The sequence below is a fragment of the Phalacrocorax carbo genome, chromosome 1, assembly GCF_963921805.1.
Source record: "Phalacrocorax carbo chromosome 1, bPhaCar2.1, whole genome shotgun sequence".
In the NCBI taxonomy this organism is placed as follows: Eukaryota; Metazoa; Chordata; class Aves; order Suliformes; family Phalacrocoracidae; genus Phalacrocorax; species Phalacrocorax carbo.
Genome location: NC_087513.1, coordinates 195,510,006 through 195,532,071, shown reverse-complemented (window position 1 = coordinate 195,532,071; position 22,066 = coordinate 195,510,006). Strand labels below are relative to the sequence as shown.

At 36.1% G+C, this 22,066-nt stretch overlaps 1 protein-coding gene across 3 annotated transcripts in view; it reads right to left on the bottom strand.

Moving 5' to 3' along the window:
* Positions 1–865: 865 nt before the first annotated feature.
* Positions 866–22,066, bottom strand: part of USP12 (ubiquitin specific peptidase 12) — a 38,830-nt gene continuing 17,629 nt past the window's right edge. For 2 of the 3 annotated variants that reach the window (XM_064441108.1, XM_064441109.1), the window contains exons 3-9: positions 20,285–20,498; positions 17,165–17,391; positions 11,913–11,989; positions 11,526–11,609; positions 8,858–9,055; positions 6,239–6,317; positions 866–3,521 (exon numbers count right to left, since the gene is read on the bottom strand). In XM_064441108.1, coding sequence (XP_064297178.1) covers positions 3,420–3,521; positions 6,239–6,317; positions 8,858–9,055; positions 11,526–11,609; positions 11,913–11,989; positions 17,165–17,391; positions 20,285–20,498 — 981 coding nt within the window. In that variant the 3' untranslated portion in view covers positions 866–3,419. The remainder of the gene's footprint in view (positions 3,522–6,238; positions 6,318–8,857; positions 9,056–11,525; positions 11,610–11,912; positions 11,990–17,164; positions 17,392–20,284; positions 20,499–22,066) is intronic. The other variant, XR_010371185.1, reaches the window with a different exon arrangement.

Here is a 22,066-nt window from a genome sequence, read left to right as displayed (position 1 = left end):
CCTGTCTGGCTTCAAGCTGCTGCTCCAGAAGGATGCAGATCATCTGTGCACCTTGTGTTATACCTGCCAGTCCCACACAGCTGTCAAAGGGTATGGCAGAAGATCCGAAGTGGCATCAAATCCCTATGTGCGAACATCTGAATATCACCTGAAGATACACGATCTGATTTATGAAAACACAATTCAATTTAACCATTCGTACGTGTACCTGAACACCTAAAAGTCACTATTTTCATGCAGTTAAAGGTTATGGATGTGGGCGTCACAACTACAAATACGGCAGGGTATGAACTGTAAAACTGTCAGTACATACACTCATTACAAACAGCAGCATATACTCCAAGTGAAGAACAACTTGATACCAAATCATACACGGGTATTGTAACCAGTGGCATTGTTTTCTCCTGATGCTGGACCCCCATCTTTGGTCAGACTCTCTGTTACGTTAGTGCTGTAAACACTGCTATTTTTCTTTCCTTCTCTTTTCCATCCCACAAGGTGGCGACCCAAGAAATCCCTTAGGCAACTTGGCTGCATATTTTATAGCAAGGTGCAGATTTTTTTGAGGAAATGGAAGTCATGAAAGAACAGTATTTCACAACACTCCCTTCTCCTCTACGTCAGAAACCAACAACGTAAAAACTAATTCTAGAGAACTATACCACCAAAAATATGGCCCTCACCAAACTATTTTTGTAACAACACACCTAGGAAGATATATTGTGTATTTGAATACACTTCTCCCTCCACGGCTGAGGGCAGCTAGCTTAAAATGGGAAATTCCAGATACTTTTTAGGCTTGAAAACAATGAAAAGCACAAAAGGCAGCTGACTGACCATTCAGGCTCCACAAAGGATACAGTACTTACCTTTAGAGAACATACTTTATTTAATAGAAGTTTTTTGCTCCAATATACAAAATAGGGGACTGTAGTCCCAATTAACATTTACATAGTTACACAGCGAATAATTCCCACCATTTACAACTGATGACTTCCCCACACTCCCCAATGTATTACAGCCAAGAAAAAAACCACGCTATAATGTTTTACATACCAGTTATATTTTGCACTTCCCTGCTTCTTTTCATTGAAGTTGCAGTTTCTGATATCAGTTTAATTAAGAACTTACAATTATTTCAGCTGCACTAAAAGAAAATGAAATATATAATTTGAAATACTATCTCAAAAACCCTATACAAAATAAAAGTCACTATCTTATAAAAATACATTGCAGGAGTAAAACCAGTGACACAACAAAAATGTTTTAAAATTTGTTAGGGTATAAAATATTTAGCAACTAGCCTCAGCTTTTAAATACACCAAAATTAAAAAAAAGAAAGAAGAAAAAAAGGACCAAATATTTTCAATTAGCAAAAAGTAATGTGAGAGTTCTTTTACAATACTGTACCTTTAGTATGCAAAGGACTTCATCCTTCTAATGTGCACCATTATCCAACGGATTCACCCCTCAACCCTTTTCCCACTGAAACCTGAAAAAAGTTTTTAAAATACTTCGAAACCTTTAAGAAAAATCCAATCAGTTTTTCTGCATCTCCCACAATATTTAAGCTTTACTTTACAATGCTGGTAGTTTAATCGTGACACATAATTCTCTAGAAAAGAATTCTAGCCAAACCAAGGCTTTAGAAACCTTGCATTTTACAAAAGCCATTTGTTACAATGTGACAGTTGCTGAATAGCCCACTTTATTTTGTGACCCTGTTAAAGATTTGCTCAACTGAGTGAATAGGTGAAGTCGTTTCCTGAGCTAAAAGATACAAGTAAGTAAATAGTCAGTTATAGCAGCAGACAGGAGACATTCTTTTTAAAAGTTGGAACAGTATCAATAAAATAACCTTAGAAAATCACAATTATGTAAAAATCACTAGCAGAAGAGGGAGTGACAAGGACATCCAAGACCTGATTGCCATAATCTGGAATGCACATCTCATGACTTTCCAGAAATTACATTCAGCTACTGTCAAACAACGTACTGGTAAGTGGAAGAATGTCATATCACAATAGTTCACATTTCTTACAGATCAGGTGTTTTGTCAAGATTTAATTCTTAATGCTGTTTCACAAAGCTAAAGCAGAAATTTTCACCCTACAGGACTTAAACATTATTACTTTTAAGGGAATGTGGTATCTTCAATCTCATGAAATTCAAAACCTATTTCTTGTCATTACTCAGGCATAATTTACACTTGAGACCCTGAGTGGTTTTTAGGATAGTTGCCCATGCCACTGGCAACACAAGTGGATCCATTTTAGGAGAGGGAATAATATTCTGAAAATGGTTTACATCCATTCAAATCATTCTAATTTGCTTAGAGTATAAAACATTAACAAATTATTAAAGAGCTCTAATGACCAGTATACCACCACTGCACCATCATTTTCTTACAATATGCATTCTTAAAGTCTTCTATGTAATAGTCTGATCACTTTTTTCACTCACTAATGGAAAAACGATATTCTAATTTAATTAAATAAAGTACCTCACTTAGATACCAGTTCCTCCAGAAGGAAATCTCTCTTCTGCGTTATTCATCTTTTACAGACATTGTAGGCATTGTTTTTAGAATTTATATTGGCTCTTCTTTAACATTTAAACATAATTAGGTTTAATTCAAATTAATATATAAAATTTCCAATACTTGTTAGAATAAAGGACAGTACACAAGATCCTAAGTTACAATAATTTATAAATAAAAATAAACTATTACAAACCAAATCTTTCCCCATACGGAGATTAAAAGCCATAATCTTGACTGATTGTTCCCGATCATACATTATAAATAACGTAAGCTTCTTCAGAGAAGCAAAACATACTTGCCCCCCCGACACCAGTTTATATCTTTAGTTAAACTACTACCATCAAGAAGGCAATTGTGTTGGGCCCAGATATATCTTTCTGCTTACATGTTAACCCTCCCAGCCTCATTCTTTTAAACTTAAGCACAGGAAACTAAGTTCACAAAGAGTCCTTTACCTTTTATACACAAAGTCTGTATGAAATACAGAGTTCTAATGCTCCTATTGCACCAATCTGGCAGTGCAGTTAGAACCTGATTCAAATTCCACCGAATTCCATGAAAGGCTCTCCAGTGACCTTAATGGGCTTTGAATTAGGACCACAGAGATAGTACTACCTAACGGGAAGCTCCTGCAAGAGTGGCTGGTATCTCTCTTTTTGCTTATACGATGCAGTGGAGATGTGTAGTCAGCATGATACCTGAGCAAATAAAATGAAAATGATACAAAGGTTTTAAGAATCCCAAACTCTTTGCTTAGTCATGTGCAAACTGTGCTACTGCCCCTGGAGCTCCCTGCTTTCCTTTTCTTCAGTGCTTGCTCCATTCCAAGATAGAGAAGATGTGAGGCATAAAAATCTCTCTTCACTACAGTTTCCCCTCAATCCCGAGACTGATAGAAGAGGATGTAACCAGACTCAGAGTTCTTTGAGATGTCTGATGTCAACCCGTAGAATTCTTCAATAGCTTGTGCATCAATTTTCTGTATGTAAAAACCCAAAAATTAAGTAAAAATGTCTTGCGTAACATATACATGGCATTAAGTTCCACTATAAAAACTACTGTCAAACAAAAATCACTTTCACATCATTACATAAAGTAATAACATCCAAATAATTTTTAAACTTGTTATGTTTTGATTTTCCCTCTGCCTCAACTGCACAGAGGGTAGTAAATATATACACATTTCTGTGAAACATTTTATATACAAATATATATAAACATTTTATATACAAATTTTTAAGTATGACGTGAACCTACTATGAGTACAAACTTACATGCATTGCTTGCATGAATTTCACACAGAAAAGTTTTAAAGACAACAATATCCCATTGAGACTTTAAATTCAGTATGAAGAATGCAAGTACAGACTATCATTTCTAAATCTAAGCAGTGTAAACCAATCAAGTGCTCAGGAGAATAAGGAGGAGGCAGAGAATGAAGGCTAACGTTTTCTATGTTTTCACACAGAACGTTTGCCTCTGATCCTCTTAGCTTACAAAGCCTCCTATAACCAAGATTTTTGTGAAAAGACGCAAAACTTCTGCTAAGATGACGAGAAGAGTACTGTCTGGTTTTCATTGTCATCATTTTCAGGTGCAAAAGAAACTGAAAGCAAGCTCTCTTGCCACATTTTAAATCAAGGGCAATTAGGCTACAAACAACAAAAAAGTGGAAAGATAAATTTTTCTTCACTTATGCAGGTTTTATTGAATTTCACTCCCATTATTTGGAATAAAACCTCCCTCAGGAAGGAGTGAGCCATTCCAACTTGATGAACCATGGGCCTAAATGTCAATGAGATGTTTTAGATCTAAGAACAAAGAAATTCTTTCCTTCCTTTTTAGAAGGGCTAAGAGAAAAAAATACACTACTGCCAGGTGTTACAGCTTTGGTACTGGACAGATTGTCCCTGATGTTTGTGAAACGATACAAGATCTACTACAGCATACTCTGTTCTCCCTGGAGGAAAGTGGACTTTTGACCCTATCAAGACATTTCAATTTACTGTGTATCTTGATAAGACACAGAGGCAATCCCTTCACTTTGCCAATAGCTCTGCGTATTTCTATGTTTGTCGTTTCCTGTGTTAAAAACTGTCCGTAATGTGGCTTGGAGAGAAGAATTCTTCAATACCCATACCCATTCTGCAATTAACAATGTACATCTGTGCTGGTTTTGGCTGCGGTAGAGTTAATTCTCTTCATAGTAGCTAGCATGTGTTTTGGATTTCTGCTGGAAACAGTGTTGATAACACAGGGACATTTTAGTTACTGCTGAGTTGGGCTTACACAGAGTCAAGGCTCTTTCTGCTTCTCACCTCACCCCACCAGTGAGTGGGCTGGGGGTGCACAAGAAGCTGGGAGGGGACACAGCTGGGACATCTGACCCCAACGGACCAAAGGGATATTCCATACCACATGACGTCATGCTCGGTATATAAAGCTGGGGGAAGAAGAAGGAAGGGAAGACATTCAGAGTGATGGTGTTTGTCTTCCCAAGCAACTGTAACTGTTATGTGTGATAGAGCCCTGCTTTCCTGGAGATGGCTGAACACCTGCCTGCCCATGGGAAGTAGCAAACGAATTCCTTGTTTTGCTGTGCTTGTGTGTGCAGCTTTTGCTTTACCTATTAAACTGTCTTTATCTCAGCCAATGAGTTTTCTCACTTTTACTCTTCTGATTCTCTCTCCCACCCCACCAGAGGGGAGTGAGCGAGTGGCTTAGTGGGGCTTAGTTGCTGGCTGGGGATAAACAACGACAAAGTCCAATGCCTGTCTCACTCATTTTTCTTCTTTTCAATTATGCAGTTCTTGTGTATTGTAAGGAAAATGTAATTAAATCTATAAAATGAATAGTTTAATTTAAAGTCAGGAAAAAGACTTGGACAGCACAGTTCTACTTCTGTTCATGCATAAGCATAGACAAGGGGGGAAAAAAGAAAGATGACAGAACAAGCGAAAAACCTGAGATGATATAAGGACACCAGCAGTTTCTGCCCTTTCTCTCAATAAAGAATAAATGATGAAACAGAAGATCATAAAATCAAAACTGGTGAAGGGAATTCTGCTGTTCCAAGAAATTAGTTAGCAGCTTTTTTTTTTTCTTTTAATAATAAGAATTCCTGGAAGCATGGCTAATTCTAGCAAGAACACCACCAGAGGCAAAAGGCTCCTGCTTCAGGGATTAACTTTTAAACTTTAGGGTGAAATACCAAAAATCTGAAGTTTCTTCCTGTTTTGATACTTGTTACACTCTTGTCTGAAACAATCCGGAACACTTGATAAAACAGACTACCAGACTGACCCATTCCATTAGAATAATAGAAAATATGAACAAATGGCTTGCTCCAATTTCTTGCCCTCAGAAAAGAACCGCAGTAAAATAAATTTATTTGTATCTTCATCTGCCATGTCTTGTGGCCACAGGAATAGCTTATTAAACAAAGGTGAAAGACAGTGGCCATAAACAAAGAAGCTTCTTTTAAGAAGTATGAAAAATAAAATGCAATTCAAAGTATTGTATAGTCAAATTGTAAGGCACAGTTCTGCACTCACAGTTATTGCTCATTTAGACTGGGGTTGAACTCTCTTTTCATTAGCACACCAGTCCTTTTACTTCAAGTAATCGTATGCACAAGAGTGGGTGCATGTGCTCTGGTTGGTACGAGAAAAACGTCCAGGGTTACATGGAGCTTACCTCAACAATATCATCATCAAAAAGCAACCAAAAATCATGACTCTTCACTATTGCAATATAATGTCCTCTGTTAGGGCCACTGTAAAATAAAATTAGAAAAGAACACAGACAATAGCACTCATATATGTAGAAATGTATTTTTTTTTTTCCCTTGAAGAAAAGCAATACTTAACAGTAATTAAAATACCAGTGCAACTTCCGTTTGGATGTTTCTTTTCTTTTTTCCCTCCACTTACGTCATCTTCATAATGCAGTCTTACTGTCTTTATATAAATTGATCTTGATTACTTATCTCTGATTGACTTTGGTTGATTTGATTGACTCGATTGATTACTTAAATCTTACTTTTTATATACATTAATATTGTGCTTTATACATTAATATTGTGCTAAAAAAAGGATTACAATTTCAAATGAGGAATAAGCAGCACAGTCATTGAAAATATCAATGAAATTGTAAAAAAAAAAAAGAGAGAGACAGAAGTGCAATCAAGAAAACGTTCTGATGTTTCATAAGGACAGAACAGACCCCAAACTATTTCTGATCGTCAGAAAGAAAGAGCTGTAGAGCTGCTGTTCATTTACAGTCTCAATCAGGAATCTCTTTATCTGGTCCACTGTAAACAAAAACTGAATTAAACTGACAGTCTCAAGAATCCTCACAGCAATGAGAAGGACTGCCAGTTACATTAAAACTGTTATAATACACAGTTCTTCAGTTTATGGCAGACAATAAATTTCACCACAACTACAACAGAAAAAAATACAAGTTTAAAAGTGTTCTACTTCTAATCAGATTTCAAGTAAATAAATAATACACTTTCTGAAATAGCTGAACCTTACAACTGAAAGTGGACAACTAATTGAAGCAGCTCTGGAACTGTCTTAACCAGCTAAAAGCACTCATACAATTATTATGTCTAGATCAGGGAGGGAAGGTTGCCATCTGTGAGGGACATGTCTGTGTACCAAATCACATAGCCCAATGAAAACTGGGTTCATCATCTTCCACAGCTCTGAGAATGGGTAAGTTTCCAAGACTGCAGCTTGAATGAAGGAGAAAGAAATGGTCAGAGTTGGACAGAACAGTCAGAAATGGGCAGGTTCTATTTTCCCTAAGATCCAGAACAAAAGTTTCCCAGAAGACTATGGCACAAAGGCTTATTTTCCAAAACTGTCCTGGCCAACTTGGGATCTAGTCATCTTATCTCTGTTCTAATCCTTGGTCTATCTAGGTAGGAATGGGAATCGGGGTGGAACAGAGGGCAGTAGCTGGCAACTAGAGGGCAGGTCTGCCATTTTGAGGGACTTCAAGAAGTTGGAAGAATGGGCTGATAAGGACCTCATGAAGTTTAACAAGAACAAATGCAAAGTCTTGTGCCAGACTAACTCCATCCACCAGCACCAGCTGCAAACCAACTGCTGCCTAAGTGGGACCAGGAGATCAACAAGATGAGCTGTTAGCCAGCAGCACATAATTTTGGTGAGAGGGATGAGCACATATGGGGCTGTACTGTAAAAGTAGAGCCATCAGTAAAGTGATAATCCCCACCACTCTGCATTCTGTGACCCAAAACTGGACGGGGGATTCCAGACATGACCATGTCAGTTTAAAGGAGAGACTGATAAACTGGAGGAAGTTCAGTGGCAGGCCACTACATCTGTCAGAGGGCTACAGCACCAGATGGATGAAGAGAGGCTGAGCGAGCCAGCTTTATTCAGCCTGGAGAAGACTAAATGAAGAATCCAACTACTGTCTTCCTCTACCCAAAATGGAAAAGTTATAAAGAAATCACAGCCAGGCTCTTCTCTGAAATGCACAGTGAAAGGAGAAGAGGCAGTGGTCACAAATTGCAGCAAGGAAAATTCTCACCAGGTTGGGGGGCGGGGAGAATAAATCACTGTGAGATCATAGGTGGAGTGGAACAAATTGCCCAGAGAGGCAGTGAAATCAGCATTCCTAGTCATTAAACTGAGCCAAGTGCAACCTAATCTAACATCAGTTAGCTCTGCTTTGAGCTTTAAGTAGTAGACCTCACAATGTGTATTATTCTTTGATTCTAGATGTTAAATTGTAGTTTTCCACTTCGGGGCTTTTATCTACTCAATCATCAGTTTGTAGAACAGCCTTGATTTTAAGGCATGAAACCATAAGAAAGTTTGCTGAATACAGAAAAATCAAATACAAATCTAAGTCATATTCCTTCCTAAAGCAAGGAAACAAAGTAATCAACAAAACTCATAATTTATGGATTACAGAAAATGTTGCTCAAGCCTTAAAAAACCCCACCCTATTTTAAAAGGAATCTGTTCTATAACACTTTCCTTCCTAAGAAAATTATCTTTAAATGTTATTACAGTTATATGACACTGCATGAACTTAGCTAAGTTCATACAAGATCCATCATGTGAAATACAGTTATCACCTTCCACAAAGAATTATGATGGCAAGAAAGCCATACGTTCTGTCAGGATTGCTAGCATCCCCCCACAATGCTTTCTTTCCTAAGGAACTTTTCGAGAGGTCTTTAAATGCTATTAGAGTTATGTGATGGGTGTTTCGGTTTTTAAACATAGTTAAACTTATACATAAATCCCTTGCATAAAATAGAGTCGTTACCTTCCACAATGAACTACCACAGCAACAAGGTCGTACATTCTGTCAGGATTGGTGGCATCTCCTGAGGTGTTAAATAAACGAAGCTCTAAAGGAAAAACTACTCTATAAGAGAGTTTTGTGTATCGATGCAGCTGATCCATGTATTTAAATCTCTTCAAATGGAGAGCTAGAATCATAGGCAGCTTTTTTACTTTCATCCTGGGGAAAAAAAAAAAAAACAAACAACAAACCAATGGTATTTCCAGTATCCAGCCAAAATGTTCAGTTGATATCAACAAACAGGAAACCTGTTTTACTGAAGTCTTTAAAAAAGTTTTGCAAGCATTAGAAGAAGCTCAAATAATCATCCGTTTAACGAATATTGAACATGTCCTGTGTTGCTAAACTAAGGGTGGATTTTAACAACTGAGAGAATTGCAAATGTATTTAAAATAATAAGCTATAATATATAATAATAACAGCCATGATGAACCCACATAATAATTTAGACACAATGACTGCATAGCACTGAATTAAATTTTTAAACATACCTCCCCATAGCTTTCCTGAGTTCCCAAAAGCAAAACCTAGATCCCACTTGGTATAGGGCAGAGGTATTGCAACAACATTGTTCCAGAGATCCTGTTCCAGTTGAATTTCTCAGTAAACTAGCCAAGTCAAACAAGCTTTTTAAAATAAGTTTTGTTACACCACTTTGTTACAATACGCATTACTCCAAGTTTTCCTATCAAGCTATTAATTTAATATTGCCAAGGGATACAAATAGCCCAGTGTTACGCACCTTACTTCACGCTATCCAAACCAGATACTGCTGTGCTCTAGCACAATAATTTTGCACAAATGTTGCAGCATTTTTTTTACGGCAGTCAAAGCCAGAAAGTGATAATCTAATTTTACTGAGGGCTTACTGACCGCTTTCCCTAGTTTGAGGTATTGAGATCTCGCATCAATGCCTACAAATCCTGACACAGCTGGCCTGGCAGCAAACAGACTTCCACTCTCTGGGCAATAGATTTGCCCATACTAACACAGCAACCCAGCTAGGATGCTCCGCTTCTTGGCAAGGCTAACTGCCTTAGATGAGCACTGTGCTGAATTTTTCAAAATGCCTTCAGCCCTGAAAGGTAGCTCAAAAGTCTCAACAACACAGCCCAGGTTTCAGACATGTCTACTCGGACCATGTTTTCAGAACATCAGGAAATGTTTGTACAGGACAACCCTTTTCCAAAAGATAGGGGGATGGAGACAAAATCCTTGAAAACCCACTTTCCTTCCCTTTTTCTCATTCAACTTAAACTGAGAGTAACCTGTAGGAAACCCTGCTAGACTCAGATTTTCTCTATGGCTCACAAGCAAACTAGGAAATGAAAAAAGCTGGAGAAGAGCAGGAAGATGACAGAAGCAACCATTTTTAGGGAGAGTTACATTTTTATTATATTACTGAGATATGGATACAATTTCTGCTCTATTTCTTTTTTCAAAATGAAAGTCCTCTCTTATAGTGCAGCTGTGTTTGATAATAGCTCTTTCACTGGTGAAGAAATTCAGTACACCACCTTTGCTAGTTGAGTAGACACTATCACAGGTAAGCTCCATGTTACAGAGATGGAAGAAAATTATGACCATAGTGAAAGTGAACTTAAGCCCCACATGAAAAGCAAAATATAAACAATAAAAGCTGTGTTTTGCCAATATGGCAGTGCCTGCAGTACAGGCTTATGTCAACACAGCTTATATTTGTCAGGTATCACATTACCTCCCACACAGAAAAAGCGCTACGGCAACAGAAACCAACAGGACAGACCTGGCCTCACAACCCTCTAATACACACCAATTAGTAAGCTTAGGCAATGTGTGAAGGCAGACTTTGCAGATGAGATATGCCAAAAGCCATGTACTCAATCTATGGTAAACCAAATAACCATAATTAGTGGTATAACCAGTAAAGCATGTCAGCGTTCCCATCCCTTCAACTCATCTACAAGCAACCAAATACTTTCTCAGATAATAAAGACCACGCAGTACACAAAATCAGAGGTTTTTTCAAAGGTGTAAACTAGACTAAAAGAATTATTACGGCAGACAAGTATTGTTTTTAAACATAATGAATTTCAGGTTTCCATGGAACTTCTGATGCTTTTCAGGAGCACTGTCAAGCAGAAGTTTAGCATGACTAATTACACTTTTAAGAAACCAGAAACTCACTTAACAAAAAAAAGTAACAAACCTCATTCTGACTGAATCAGAAAAACAGTGCTATCAAACTGATTCTTACAGCAATTCAAAAATTATTTTGTTACCAAGACAAAACCAACTTTAAAAAGTCACATGAAATCAGTGACTTTTCATCATTACCCATAATCTTTGATTAGTCACTGGCAGTTTGTTTTAACTTGTCTTTTAAACTTATTTTTGGTCTTAAGACCATTCTTTTTCTCGTTTGTAAAATAACTAATGATCAAAGGAGTCCCAAAATGCTTTACATGGATTCTCATTACTCATGGAAGTAGGCTCATCCAAGTTACTCTTAGGTGGAAGAAGAGTGAGAAAAATTAAGGGAAAAAGAACGTTCTCCCCCTGCCTCATAACATACGCACGCAAGGAAATACAAGAGTATTTTCACAAAATGCATAGGTGATTTTTTTTCCCCTCCCTGAGTCTGATGTACCTTTTATGTGCTTCTTGCTTACTGCGACATTCTTCACAGTAATACTTGTATTCACTGCACAGAGTTTCTGTATTGCTGAAACCCCTGAATAAAAAAAATAAAAAGAAACGCTATAAATACTAGTTTCATATCTGAAATAGACATATAAACATGTACTATATAAACATAATTTTATACTCTTAAGTCTACATAAGCTAAAATTTGCTAAGCTTATGAGCTTTTAGTTTTACTTCCTGCTTTCTAGGTAACATATAGATAAGATAAACATAAGATAAAAGAGAAATTATAAAAATTTTTGTCATATCTTAGTAAAACTAAGTAAAACTAAGCAAAAAATAAGGAAGGTAGTTTTTCTAAGTAAAAACTAAGGTAGATTTTTGCATCTACCTTAAACAATGAGTGATTGAAGTATTCTGCTCCACATCAACTGAAAGGTCTAAGAAGTCTTCATCTTTGCTGCTTATCTGCAGGAAAAAAAAGAACCAATAGATTACAGTTAAAATTAGTTATACTAATTTACCTCTGTTTTTCAGTACCATTTTCTGTTGACAGAATGCATCTTTTACTTTATAACAGCCTTTTAAAAATTGTTACTGGTGGCCTTTCTATTTCAGAGATTTGCTAGATCTGTCTCTGATTTTGCTCAGAAAAGGAAGAGGGAGGTATGTATGTGTCCGTGGGGTATATAATATCAGTTGTCATCATGATGTCATTTCAGCTTAACAGTATTAATGCCAAGTTCCCTCTACACCTTACTCTTTTCAAAAGAACACAATCACTGGGATTCTTCTAGTTAGTGCTCTCACCTCTGTTCTTCCCGTATGATGCCCTCCAACTGAAAGTTATGTATTTGTATATCCTAATGTCCCTCATAAAGAGCACAAGTATTTTCAATCCCCTTGTCTAGATTCATACTCTGAGCACCAGATAGCAAATTTGTTGGTAAATGAGAGCGTGGGACTTGGTCTGATAGAGGCAGAAGAGTGCATAGCCATTTCTTACAAAAATGCAAGAATAACAATTAGAGTAAAAAAGAAAATCCTAGAAGCAGAGAATAAATTCCATCACAAATACTCCAAAATGGTGATGGACAAAATCCACAGCTGCCCTGAAAACCAATTCTGTTATTAAAAGGTTTAGGAAATAGCAATCTGCAACCTTAACTTTTGTCTGCTGTTCCTCTCTTTATTTAGAGATACTCAGTGCCACTGATGAGAAAGTCCTCTGCCTTTTACAACTCCTAGCTACAAAAGTAAATGCTTTTAGAAAAGATGCTTAGCTGCAGTTTCTTGATGGAAAGCAGGAAAAGTTAAACAGCTACAGGAGAACTAATGTAAGTTCATCTTTAAGACCTGAGATTTATGTTCTTTCTTCAACTCAGAATAAAAAAAATTTAGAAAGTTTTCTCTGATTACCAAGAGATGAAAACCACACAGTTCCTAAGGGCAGCATACATGGAGAACAAAAAGGAAAAATACAGGTGGCCAAGACAAATATTTCTGAAAATTAATACCATTGGGCAAATCCAAAAACTTATTAAGTTGAAAGCTTCAGTTAATATCTGTGAGAGGACTGGGCAAGGATTCTTCCCACCCTTCTGTAGCTGATCTTACCAAGAGTAAGTGCACATGTACAAAAAATACGTCACTTATGCCGATTTACATCACATCTACTACATTATTTAGATGCTGAAGTGTAATGTTTATACTTTTAAAGGGATAACAGAATTATATGGAAAACTTCCAAGATGTTTTTAGGATGGAAAGAAAAAAGCCACCTCCACCTTCAGTGTGCATTGCACATTTCTTGTCTTTAGCGGTGTACTACTGTTTAGCTGTGTGGACAATTCTTCAAAATATCCCATTGCAAATCACTTTTGGAATTATCAAATTTGAGTTCGTAATGCTAAGAACTTTGGTGGAAATAATTTAAGCCTAGGGAGTAAGAATGGATCAGAAAAAAAAGAAAATAGTTCTAGAAAATACTCTGCTGCAGACTTCAGCTAGGACAGCTGGCATGAAGGAGTCATGTGATCACTGTTATTCAGACATGCAATTAGATAATTCTTCCTCTCAGTCTAATCAAAGAAAATTCCATGAAACAATAAAGATTTCACAGGCAGCCTTATCCCATGCAGAAGCTGTAAGGGAGGGGAGGATGTGGAGAAGAGGAAAGGGATGTGTTGTACTTGGTTAAAAACAGATTGGGACTGAAACCAGAAGTTTGCAAAAAGAATTCTTCCATTCTTAGTGATAATACTGATAATACTACCTTAAAGAACCTCTCTCAGGTTATCCAGACCATTGTACACTTAGGATCATGAGGAACTGCTAAAGGCTTTATTGAAAGAATAGCCAAGTAGATTTTTTCCATCTATGTTGACAATGTAGAAATTGCTATTCTGAATTTTCAAGATTTTTTTCAACATTAACTCATAGTTTTAATAAAAAAAGATAAATTATTAAAAAGTCACCCTCCACTCTAACCAGCTCCCTTCCTCAACCTCTTCTGTAGACAGGGATGTTTATTTGAACAGAACAAGTTCCTTAGGCTAAAGTTGCCAATATTATATATTTCAATCATCTATAGAATGAAAAAAAGACGGATGCAGTGAGAAAACCTCATCACTTGCAGAATCAAGTCCTGATGTGTTCAGAAAGCCATCTGAGTGCTTCGAACAGGAGTATCTGAGTAACAGTGACGAATCTGGGTGTTCCAACATTCTGGCTAAAGGTGATGGTACATTGTTCTCACATCAAGGACATAATCTGCACTCCAACAGCTCAGCTATCCTCTGATGACCAATGCCACACAGAAGAGAAAACTCAGAAGGCTAACCCTCATGCAATATGTATTTCTTTCAGTCTGGAATTTCACTAGCTACGTGAGTCAGCTCACTGACAAAAAAGCTTTTGCAACTGTAGGCTCCTATATGTGCTAAGACAGAAACTATTTTTAAATGAAGCTGAAACAAAAGGGCATGATTTATCTTGGTTTCAAATTAAAAAAAAGAGAGAGAAAAAAAGTAGGGCATAGTTAAGGCTTCTATAGTCTATAGTACTCCTGTAAGAGACACTACTGAGATTTTCCTTATTGCCAACTCTCAGTCCAAAGTACAATTGAGCCAAATAATTTTATGCCTTGTAGAGTCATTTGAACACAAGAGGAAGACCATCAGCTGGAGAAAAACATTATTGATATGTTTAGTGCTTTTGACCCAAGATGATTTCCTATTTTTCTCTGTGGAAGTACTGCCTGCATTTAGCAGCTTCAAATTTAATCTTAATGAAGTCAATTACATTATTGTCTGGTTTACTGTTATTCTTTCCTTAAACTGTTAGAGAAATCTGTAAAACCAATGAACTTCTAGATAATTTTTATCTATGAGCCACAAAAATTTTCAACAGTCACTTCATGGTACTACCTCTATCAAGCAAGTGGGAAAGCATCATAACAAGAAATCACATTAAAAGCATGCAAAGACAATTTACAATCTGTTTTGTAACTTATCCATTTTATAGTATGGCTTGACCCACGACGTGAATCTTTGTTAAAGAATCATATTTATGTTCCTTATATTCCACTGTTCACACTTAAACTGAGGATAAATCTTTAGTCAGTTAATTTTTTATCTTAAGATGGGCTAATGAGACTGTATCCTGGAAAGTTCTTTTCTATAATCAGGACAATTGAAATTAGAATAAATCTTGCCATGCTAATTTTAGGAATATTGAGTAGGTTTGGCCAGTTAAAAGATTATTATTCTCACTTAGAGCAAAGATATATTATGCTTTATATTTAAGGATGCAATAAGTTCCAATTTAAATAAAAAATATGCTAAGGTTATCATCTTATCATTTAGAAGCACTAATTCATCCACTATTGCTGTGTAATCTTCTACATTAGCTATATCCAAGTATGCCTGACATTTTAAGTTATATTTCTAAACACAGAAAGACTCTAAATGCCAACAGCTTCCAATAAACATTAAAACAATCATATATGCTCACTATATTTGAAAATAAGAAACTATTCACAGTAATATTACTTCTTTAATGTGTTTCTAAGTGCCCATTTTCAAGTCACTGTGTTTTTTTAGACACAAGCTGATATACTGAATAGACAGAAGCTGATAAAATAGTTTCCAGATTATTAGGGCTTGGAAAAAAAAAGGCCCTAATATACTACAAACCAATGTGTATTAGAACACTGAATTTAAAATTCAACTGTCCAAGGAGGCAGAGTGGCAAACAGACATGGTGCATCCTGTTCAGCAATAGCTAACAGAAAAATATAACTGAGCAGTATTAGTAGAACTCTCAAAATTGTGATAGGCCTAATAACTAATAAAATATGCTGGCAAAGAGCATATCAGCATTTTAAATTTGTATTAGGGACTGTACCTAGATCAAAATCCTGACAGCAGTAGTTCACTATGCCATAGTGAGGAAAGGTGATGATGTCAGTCATGTTAAGAGACTAAGCTAAACTCATATTTCAAGAAGAAAAAAAAAATCAGTTCAAGAACTGAAGAGAAGCAATTGACATTTGCCATGAAATAGTTATTAGGGAGGGGAAATCTACCAGGAAAGAAAATATGGTAGCTAGAAATCAGCACCTAAATTACTCAAAATACCATCATCTACTGAAGTCTGTAGTTACATTATATATGACATTAGGAAGCTATTTTCTTTGAAATAAGAGAGGTGGGTGTTTCTAGAAGATGGAGAAAATTACTTGTGAAATATATAGATTTAATCTGATTAATTCCTCCTTTCCAATGTCATGCTGAAATATCTGCATTGCCTAATTAAGTTAAGGAAAACAGGTATGAAAAGTCATACAAAAAATACAGTCAATTAGCTTTTACAATATCTGAGACAAAGACCATGACAAAATTACTGTAATTTTCAAATTGTGCTGCTTTTTCCTTTTTCTCAAGCAGATAAAATTCCATTATAGTTTTTCTGAAATGTATGCTTTCTCTAAATCTAGAATTGAGAATCTATTCTCAAATAAAAATTTAGTATAGGTTACTCAAAGAAGGAATTTATTTCTCAGGGTCTAGTATTAGCAGAATTCCTGTTGACAGACAGTTAGGAAATGATTACTTTTCCTGCACATTAAGTTATGTTCTATGAGAGTCCCAGTCTACTGTCCCAGTTCCCAAAGCCAACCATAGTATCTCAATTTCAACAGCTTTAAATTTGAAAACTAGAAATGGGTGGAAACTGATTCAAAATACTTGTTTATGAAATGTATCACTAAGCATGACATTAAATGATTAAGATATGAAATTTGAGAAGAACACATCCCCAAGCAGCAGGCTGCATTGCTCTTAGGAATACAAGAAGTCAGAATTTTCTAATCTAAATTTAGAAGCTGATGATGACCACACTGACAAAAGTTCAAGTGGGCATTTTCTTAATGTTGATGAAAAGCCTTTTCCTACAATTCATGCATCAGTTACTGAAATTTTCTCACTAAAAAAGAAACAATGCAAATGTTTATACAAATGTAAGATTTCTAAAGAAACTAATCTAGTATGTTAGTCTGCTGAGATGAATGAATCATGAAACATGAAGTTCTGAAACATGGAAGGAGGAAGGATTGATTTTACAATGTATATACAGACTTACAGTTTCACACGTAAGACATCTGGTTTCATTAGTTAATGTTCCCTGAAAGATTTCATGAACCCAGGTTGGGTCTGGCGGGCTGTTATTTTCATTGTCAATGTTGCCATTAGGCAGGCGACCATTTTGTTTCTCTTGTTTTCTTTCCTCTTGCAAGATATCCGCAATTGTATTTAATAGATAGTTTAAGAACTCATGTGCATCCTGCTGCATGTAGTTATCAAAAAGCTCTACAAAACAACAGAAGATTTATTTAAATTAACTGGTTAGCGCTATACTACAAAAAAGTTCTTAAGAGAGGGCAAATTTTAAAACCAGTCTTTATTTCACGTCTTGAATCATTCATGACAATACAACACCAACCCAAAATGCATACTTCATAAACTAAGCCAAAAATATAGGGGGTGGGAAGAGGGGAAAGCCAGTCAGCTTACATTCACAGAAATCTCTCAGCTGATCAGAATTAACAAAAGAACAAACCATTCTGCAAGAAAATTAGGGCATGATTCAACTACCTAAACATAGGTGTATATATAGTACCACCTGAAATGTTATAACTTATCCCAGCCAGCCTCCAGACACTAGACCACGACGATTTGGATCTCCTACAGGGGCTATGCTATCTCTGCCAAGCTTAGGTCAATGTCTTTAATAACAAAGGGCATCCCAAATGGCACTAGATGTTGACATTTTCCAGAAATGAACTGAGAACTTATGACAGGAAATGTTTCATCGTCCATATGTTCTATCACAGGTAGAAGATGAACAATAAATGCTCAAACACTGCTTTATTTATTCTCACTTTTAGTGTTTTAAATCCACTGCTGCTCTGTTATAAGCACAGCGTCATCAATACTAGCAATGAAAATAAGATTAAGACTAAAAACTTAGAGGTACTAATATTTTTAAACTGTTCTCTTTCTCAAAGCTCTTTAAGTAAGCTAGTATTTGTAGAATCCATGTCAAATTAGTCTAAAGTTCTAGCCACAGCAAGAGCAAACAGGTTTCAAATTAGGACTTCAAGTAATAAATAGATCTGCCTTTCAAGATCTTAAGTATTGCTTCTGATTGGTATACCTGGCACCTTTATTACTGGTGGGCTTGCTTGATAGATAATAATGGATTCACTATGCTTTCCGCTTCATGCCCTCAGTTTATCAACATTTCCAAGCATAAGAGTTTCAGGATTAGTTCAGTGGAAAGGGAATAATTTCACTAGCACATACTTGCAATATATAGCAATGATACAGATTAAAGCATAGAGTTGAACTCCCTTTCTTACAAGTCTATTCCCTTGTTTATGTTTACATTGGTACTACGCTGAAAATGTTTATTGTACTCCCCTGGGACATCAACCTGAGAAATCCTCTGCTGCTACAAGTCCTCACATTAGGAATGGGACTAAGAAAACCATAAAGGCATTGAATCCAATTTAGTAATAGTTACTTCTCTCTCTGACCAGGAATTGTTACAAGGAAATTTACCTGCCAATTTAAAAAGCATTTTATATCACTGGCTAATATCATACAGTTCTTTTAATGTGCAATCACTTCAGTTAATTATAACTTGTAATTTGCTTGTAGTCCAAGAATATACTAAGAGACTAGCCTTCAGTGGAGGGATAGTTCCTAGGACTGGAAAGATGAATGAAAAAGATACTCAGTGAAGCTTAAGTTTTGAAGTGCATACAGGGACTACAAGGAAGCTTTACTATCATTCAGTTGGTGGCAGCCAGGAGTAAACTTCAAATAGGAAAAAAAGAAATCCTGAGTTACTAGAAAAGTAGGGAGGAATCTGATGCTAATCTAGATCATTTGGAGAGGTTAAGTAGTGCCATAGGTCAGCCAAGAGTATGAACCAAGTAGTTTATTTAATGAACCGCTACACTATTTTTGAGAAGTAAGTTCAACTCCAAATCTAGTAATTCAAGGCAGAACTAGAGCTACAAGTCTCTTGAGTGAAAACACTTGAGAAATTCTTCACAGTATTACATCATGGACTTCTCAGGGCTATGTGCCCATCCAGTAAATTAGCATTAAATACAACAGAATGAAAGCTACACATCGTTCATTTTATGATTAGATTAAATTTAAGTAAACATAATAGTATGCCTTCAGCTGACTTCAACCCAGCATCTGCTTCCTGGCCAGTTAAGCTTTAAGGTCATTAATATATTTATACTCAGACTTTGAAAATAAAGATGGAACAGCAGCATTGTAGTCTGGAATACATTAAGATTATGTTCTCAGTCATCACCCTGGTATAGCTGGATACTGACAGGAACAGAATCTAGATCAGTGTTGCACACCTACCTGACTCTTTAACTTCTTTAAAGCTCAAAATGATATACATTTACAATAAGCACTTAATAGCATATATGATGTCCATGTAATTGCTGCCTGACAATTTAGCCATTTATTTGTAGAAAAGGTGAGAGTATCATCCTTAAAAGAGATCCCAAAAGCCAGCAAGAGCTGTACGTTCACATCCGATTTCTCTAATGAAGGTTCTCCAATTGCCTTCTGCTTACAATTTTAGTGTCATGACATAATTAAGCATTAAAAAGAACACTTTCTAAAAATAAATGCTCCTGTGGTTTACTTCTGCTTTCCATTTGAACCATTCTCTACATTTGTCATAGTTAAGTCAACGTTCATTGACATAATGAACTATTTCTTTAAATATATCAACACACAAGCGTACTTACTCAAGTATACTTACTGAAGAATTGCATGAGTTTTCTATTCTGCATAGGTAAGAGATCATACATTAACTGAGAGATTTTTTATAGCAATATTACAACTCGTGCATTTGCTGGAGGGCTCACTTCAAATTAGGAATGTCACATTTTATTTCTTGTTTTTACTACAGAGATGGTCATCATAATATTGAAACACTTTTTTAGGCTGCATATATAGCCTCGGAGAGATTACAACATGTCTATTGCAGCAGTGTTAAATAAGGCACCTCACACAGTTTATTTAAATCTAGGGTCACCTCCTTTTTATACTGCAGGACCAAGAACGTTTTTCACGTGTTAACAAATATGTAGGTATTCCACCATGTGAACTTCAGAATTAAATCATAATTGCTATAATTATTACACAAGAAAAAAAAAGTTACCATTTTCTTTTCGTAATCTTGTTATGAATTTCTTGGGAGGTATTACTCCAACTTTTTTCTTCTGTGTGGCTATACTGTGGAAGAGATCAGCTAAGCATGTAAGAAGATTCTCTTTTTTCCTTGGCTGACTCTTGTATGCTAAGACTTTGTCTCGAAATGGTCGACAAAAATAAAGTGCCTGAAGAACTGAATTGCAGTAGCATGTATTCCCGAACTATAAAACAAGAGAGAGATTTATTAGCTTGCATTGTATTACAGTAAAGAGGTAAAATTAAATCAAAAGTATAGGATAATGCATAAGCAGGGGCAAATTTTTGAGAAGTCATTACTTCTTGACTCTAAGGTAGTAAAGCATATGTCTGTTTCGCAAAGGAGTAACAAGTACACTGCAAGTAAACGCAAGAAAAGCCTAGGTGACAGGATTGGCATTCAGTTCTCTTCAAAGATTGCAACGTGATTTGTTTAGGATTAAAAGCTACGGTACTGGTGGCAGTTTCAAATTGAGGAAAAGAATGCACAATTTGGACACGTGCATTTCAAAGGATGCAGGCCACTGAATTGAAATGGGGCAGCTAGAAAAGCATCCCTAACTCCCTTTGCACCACGACACTCCTGATGTCCCTCTTCCCCAGACTCCTTCCAGCTCCTAGGCACTTGAGTCTTGTGATCATTGACACTGTCTCCAGCTCACCCCAACACTGCAAACCTCCCTGTCACCTCTGAGAAGGCATCATGAGCTGTCAGTGGATAGAGCCACTCTCATTTTATGCTGCCCTCCCCTAGTGAAACCTATTATCTAACACTGAAGGTGTGAGAAAAATCTTTATAAGGCCCTCAGCAAGTAACCCAACCTTTCAGCTGCAGTCACTCAACCTGCAAATTGAATCCCATACCTGCTACACACATTCTGTAAAATGTAAAAATAATGTTCATATTTACATTCTACATAAAGAGAGCAGCATATACAGGTAGCAAATCCTAAGACTATACTATGATGGGAAGACTGTTATATAGCAAACAGCACATTTAGAAATATTTTAAGAGCAGGTTCTTTCAACAGAGAAAAAGAACTAAGAGCTTTTACATCATAGGAATAACAGGGAAGTAACTGGTTTTTGCTCTCCCTGGTTAAGACAGTGACAAACTAGAGCACCGTGCAATTTAATCAGAAAACTGGAAAGTAATTTTTTTTCCTTTATTTTAAATTAATGAAATATAAGAACTACTTTCTAAACACCCAAGACACACTCAAAGAATAAGAGTTGTATTTGTTAAAAAGATATTAATAAGTCCTAAGATCTCCATATTAAGAAGTGAGGAAATTAATGCCCATTATTTTTATTTCTTTAATGCTTATATGAGCTTCTTTGTGGTCCAAATATGCACTCAAGTAGGTCAATGAACTGAATAGGAAAACCATGGCTTTTTTTCCTTAAAAGAAGCAGATGAAATCACACAGTAGTTTATGTCAAAACTTTTAATATTGTAAGGTAACTGTTTATGAGTTTATAATTAGAAATAGCCATAAAAGGAGAACTACATTAAAATGTTACGAACGTCTTAAATTTATACAGCAAGTGTCAAAAGATGAAAAGGCAGCAAATTAGAAATTTCGTGACATTCCAATTTTAAAAAGGAAGAGTCTAATGAGAAATTAATTAGAATGCAAACATGCAGTGAGAGATGACCAAATTATGAAGAACTCAGAACACTGAACAAAATTCAGGAGATAATTTAATATGAATATCTGTTAACCTACATGCCTATGGATAGGAAATAAAA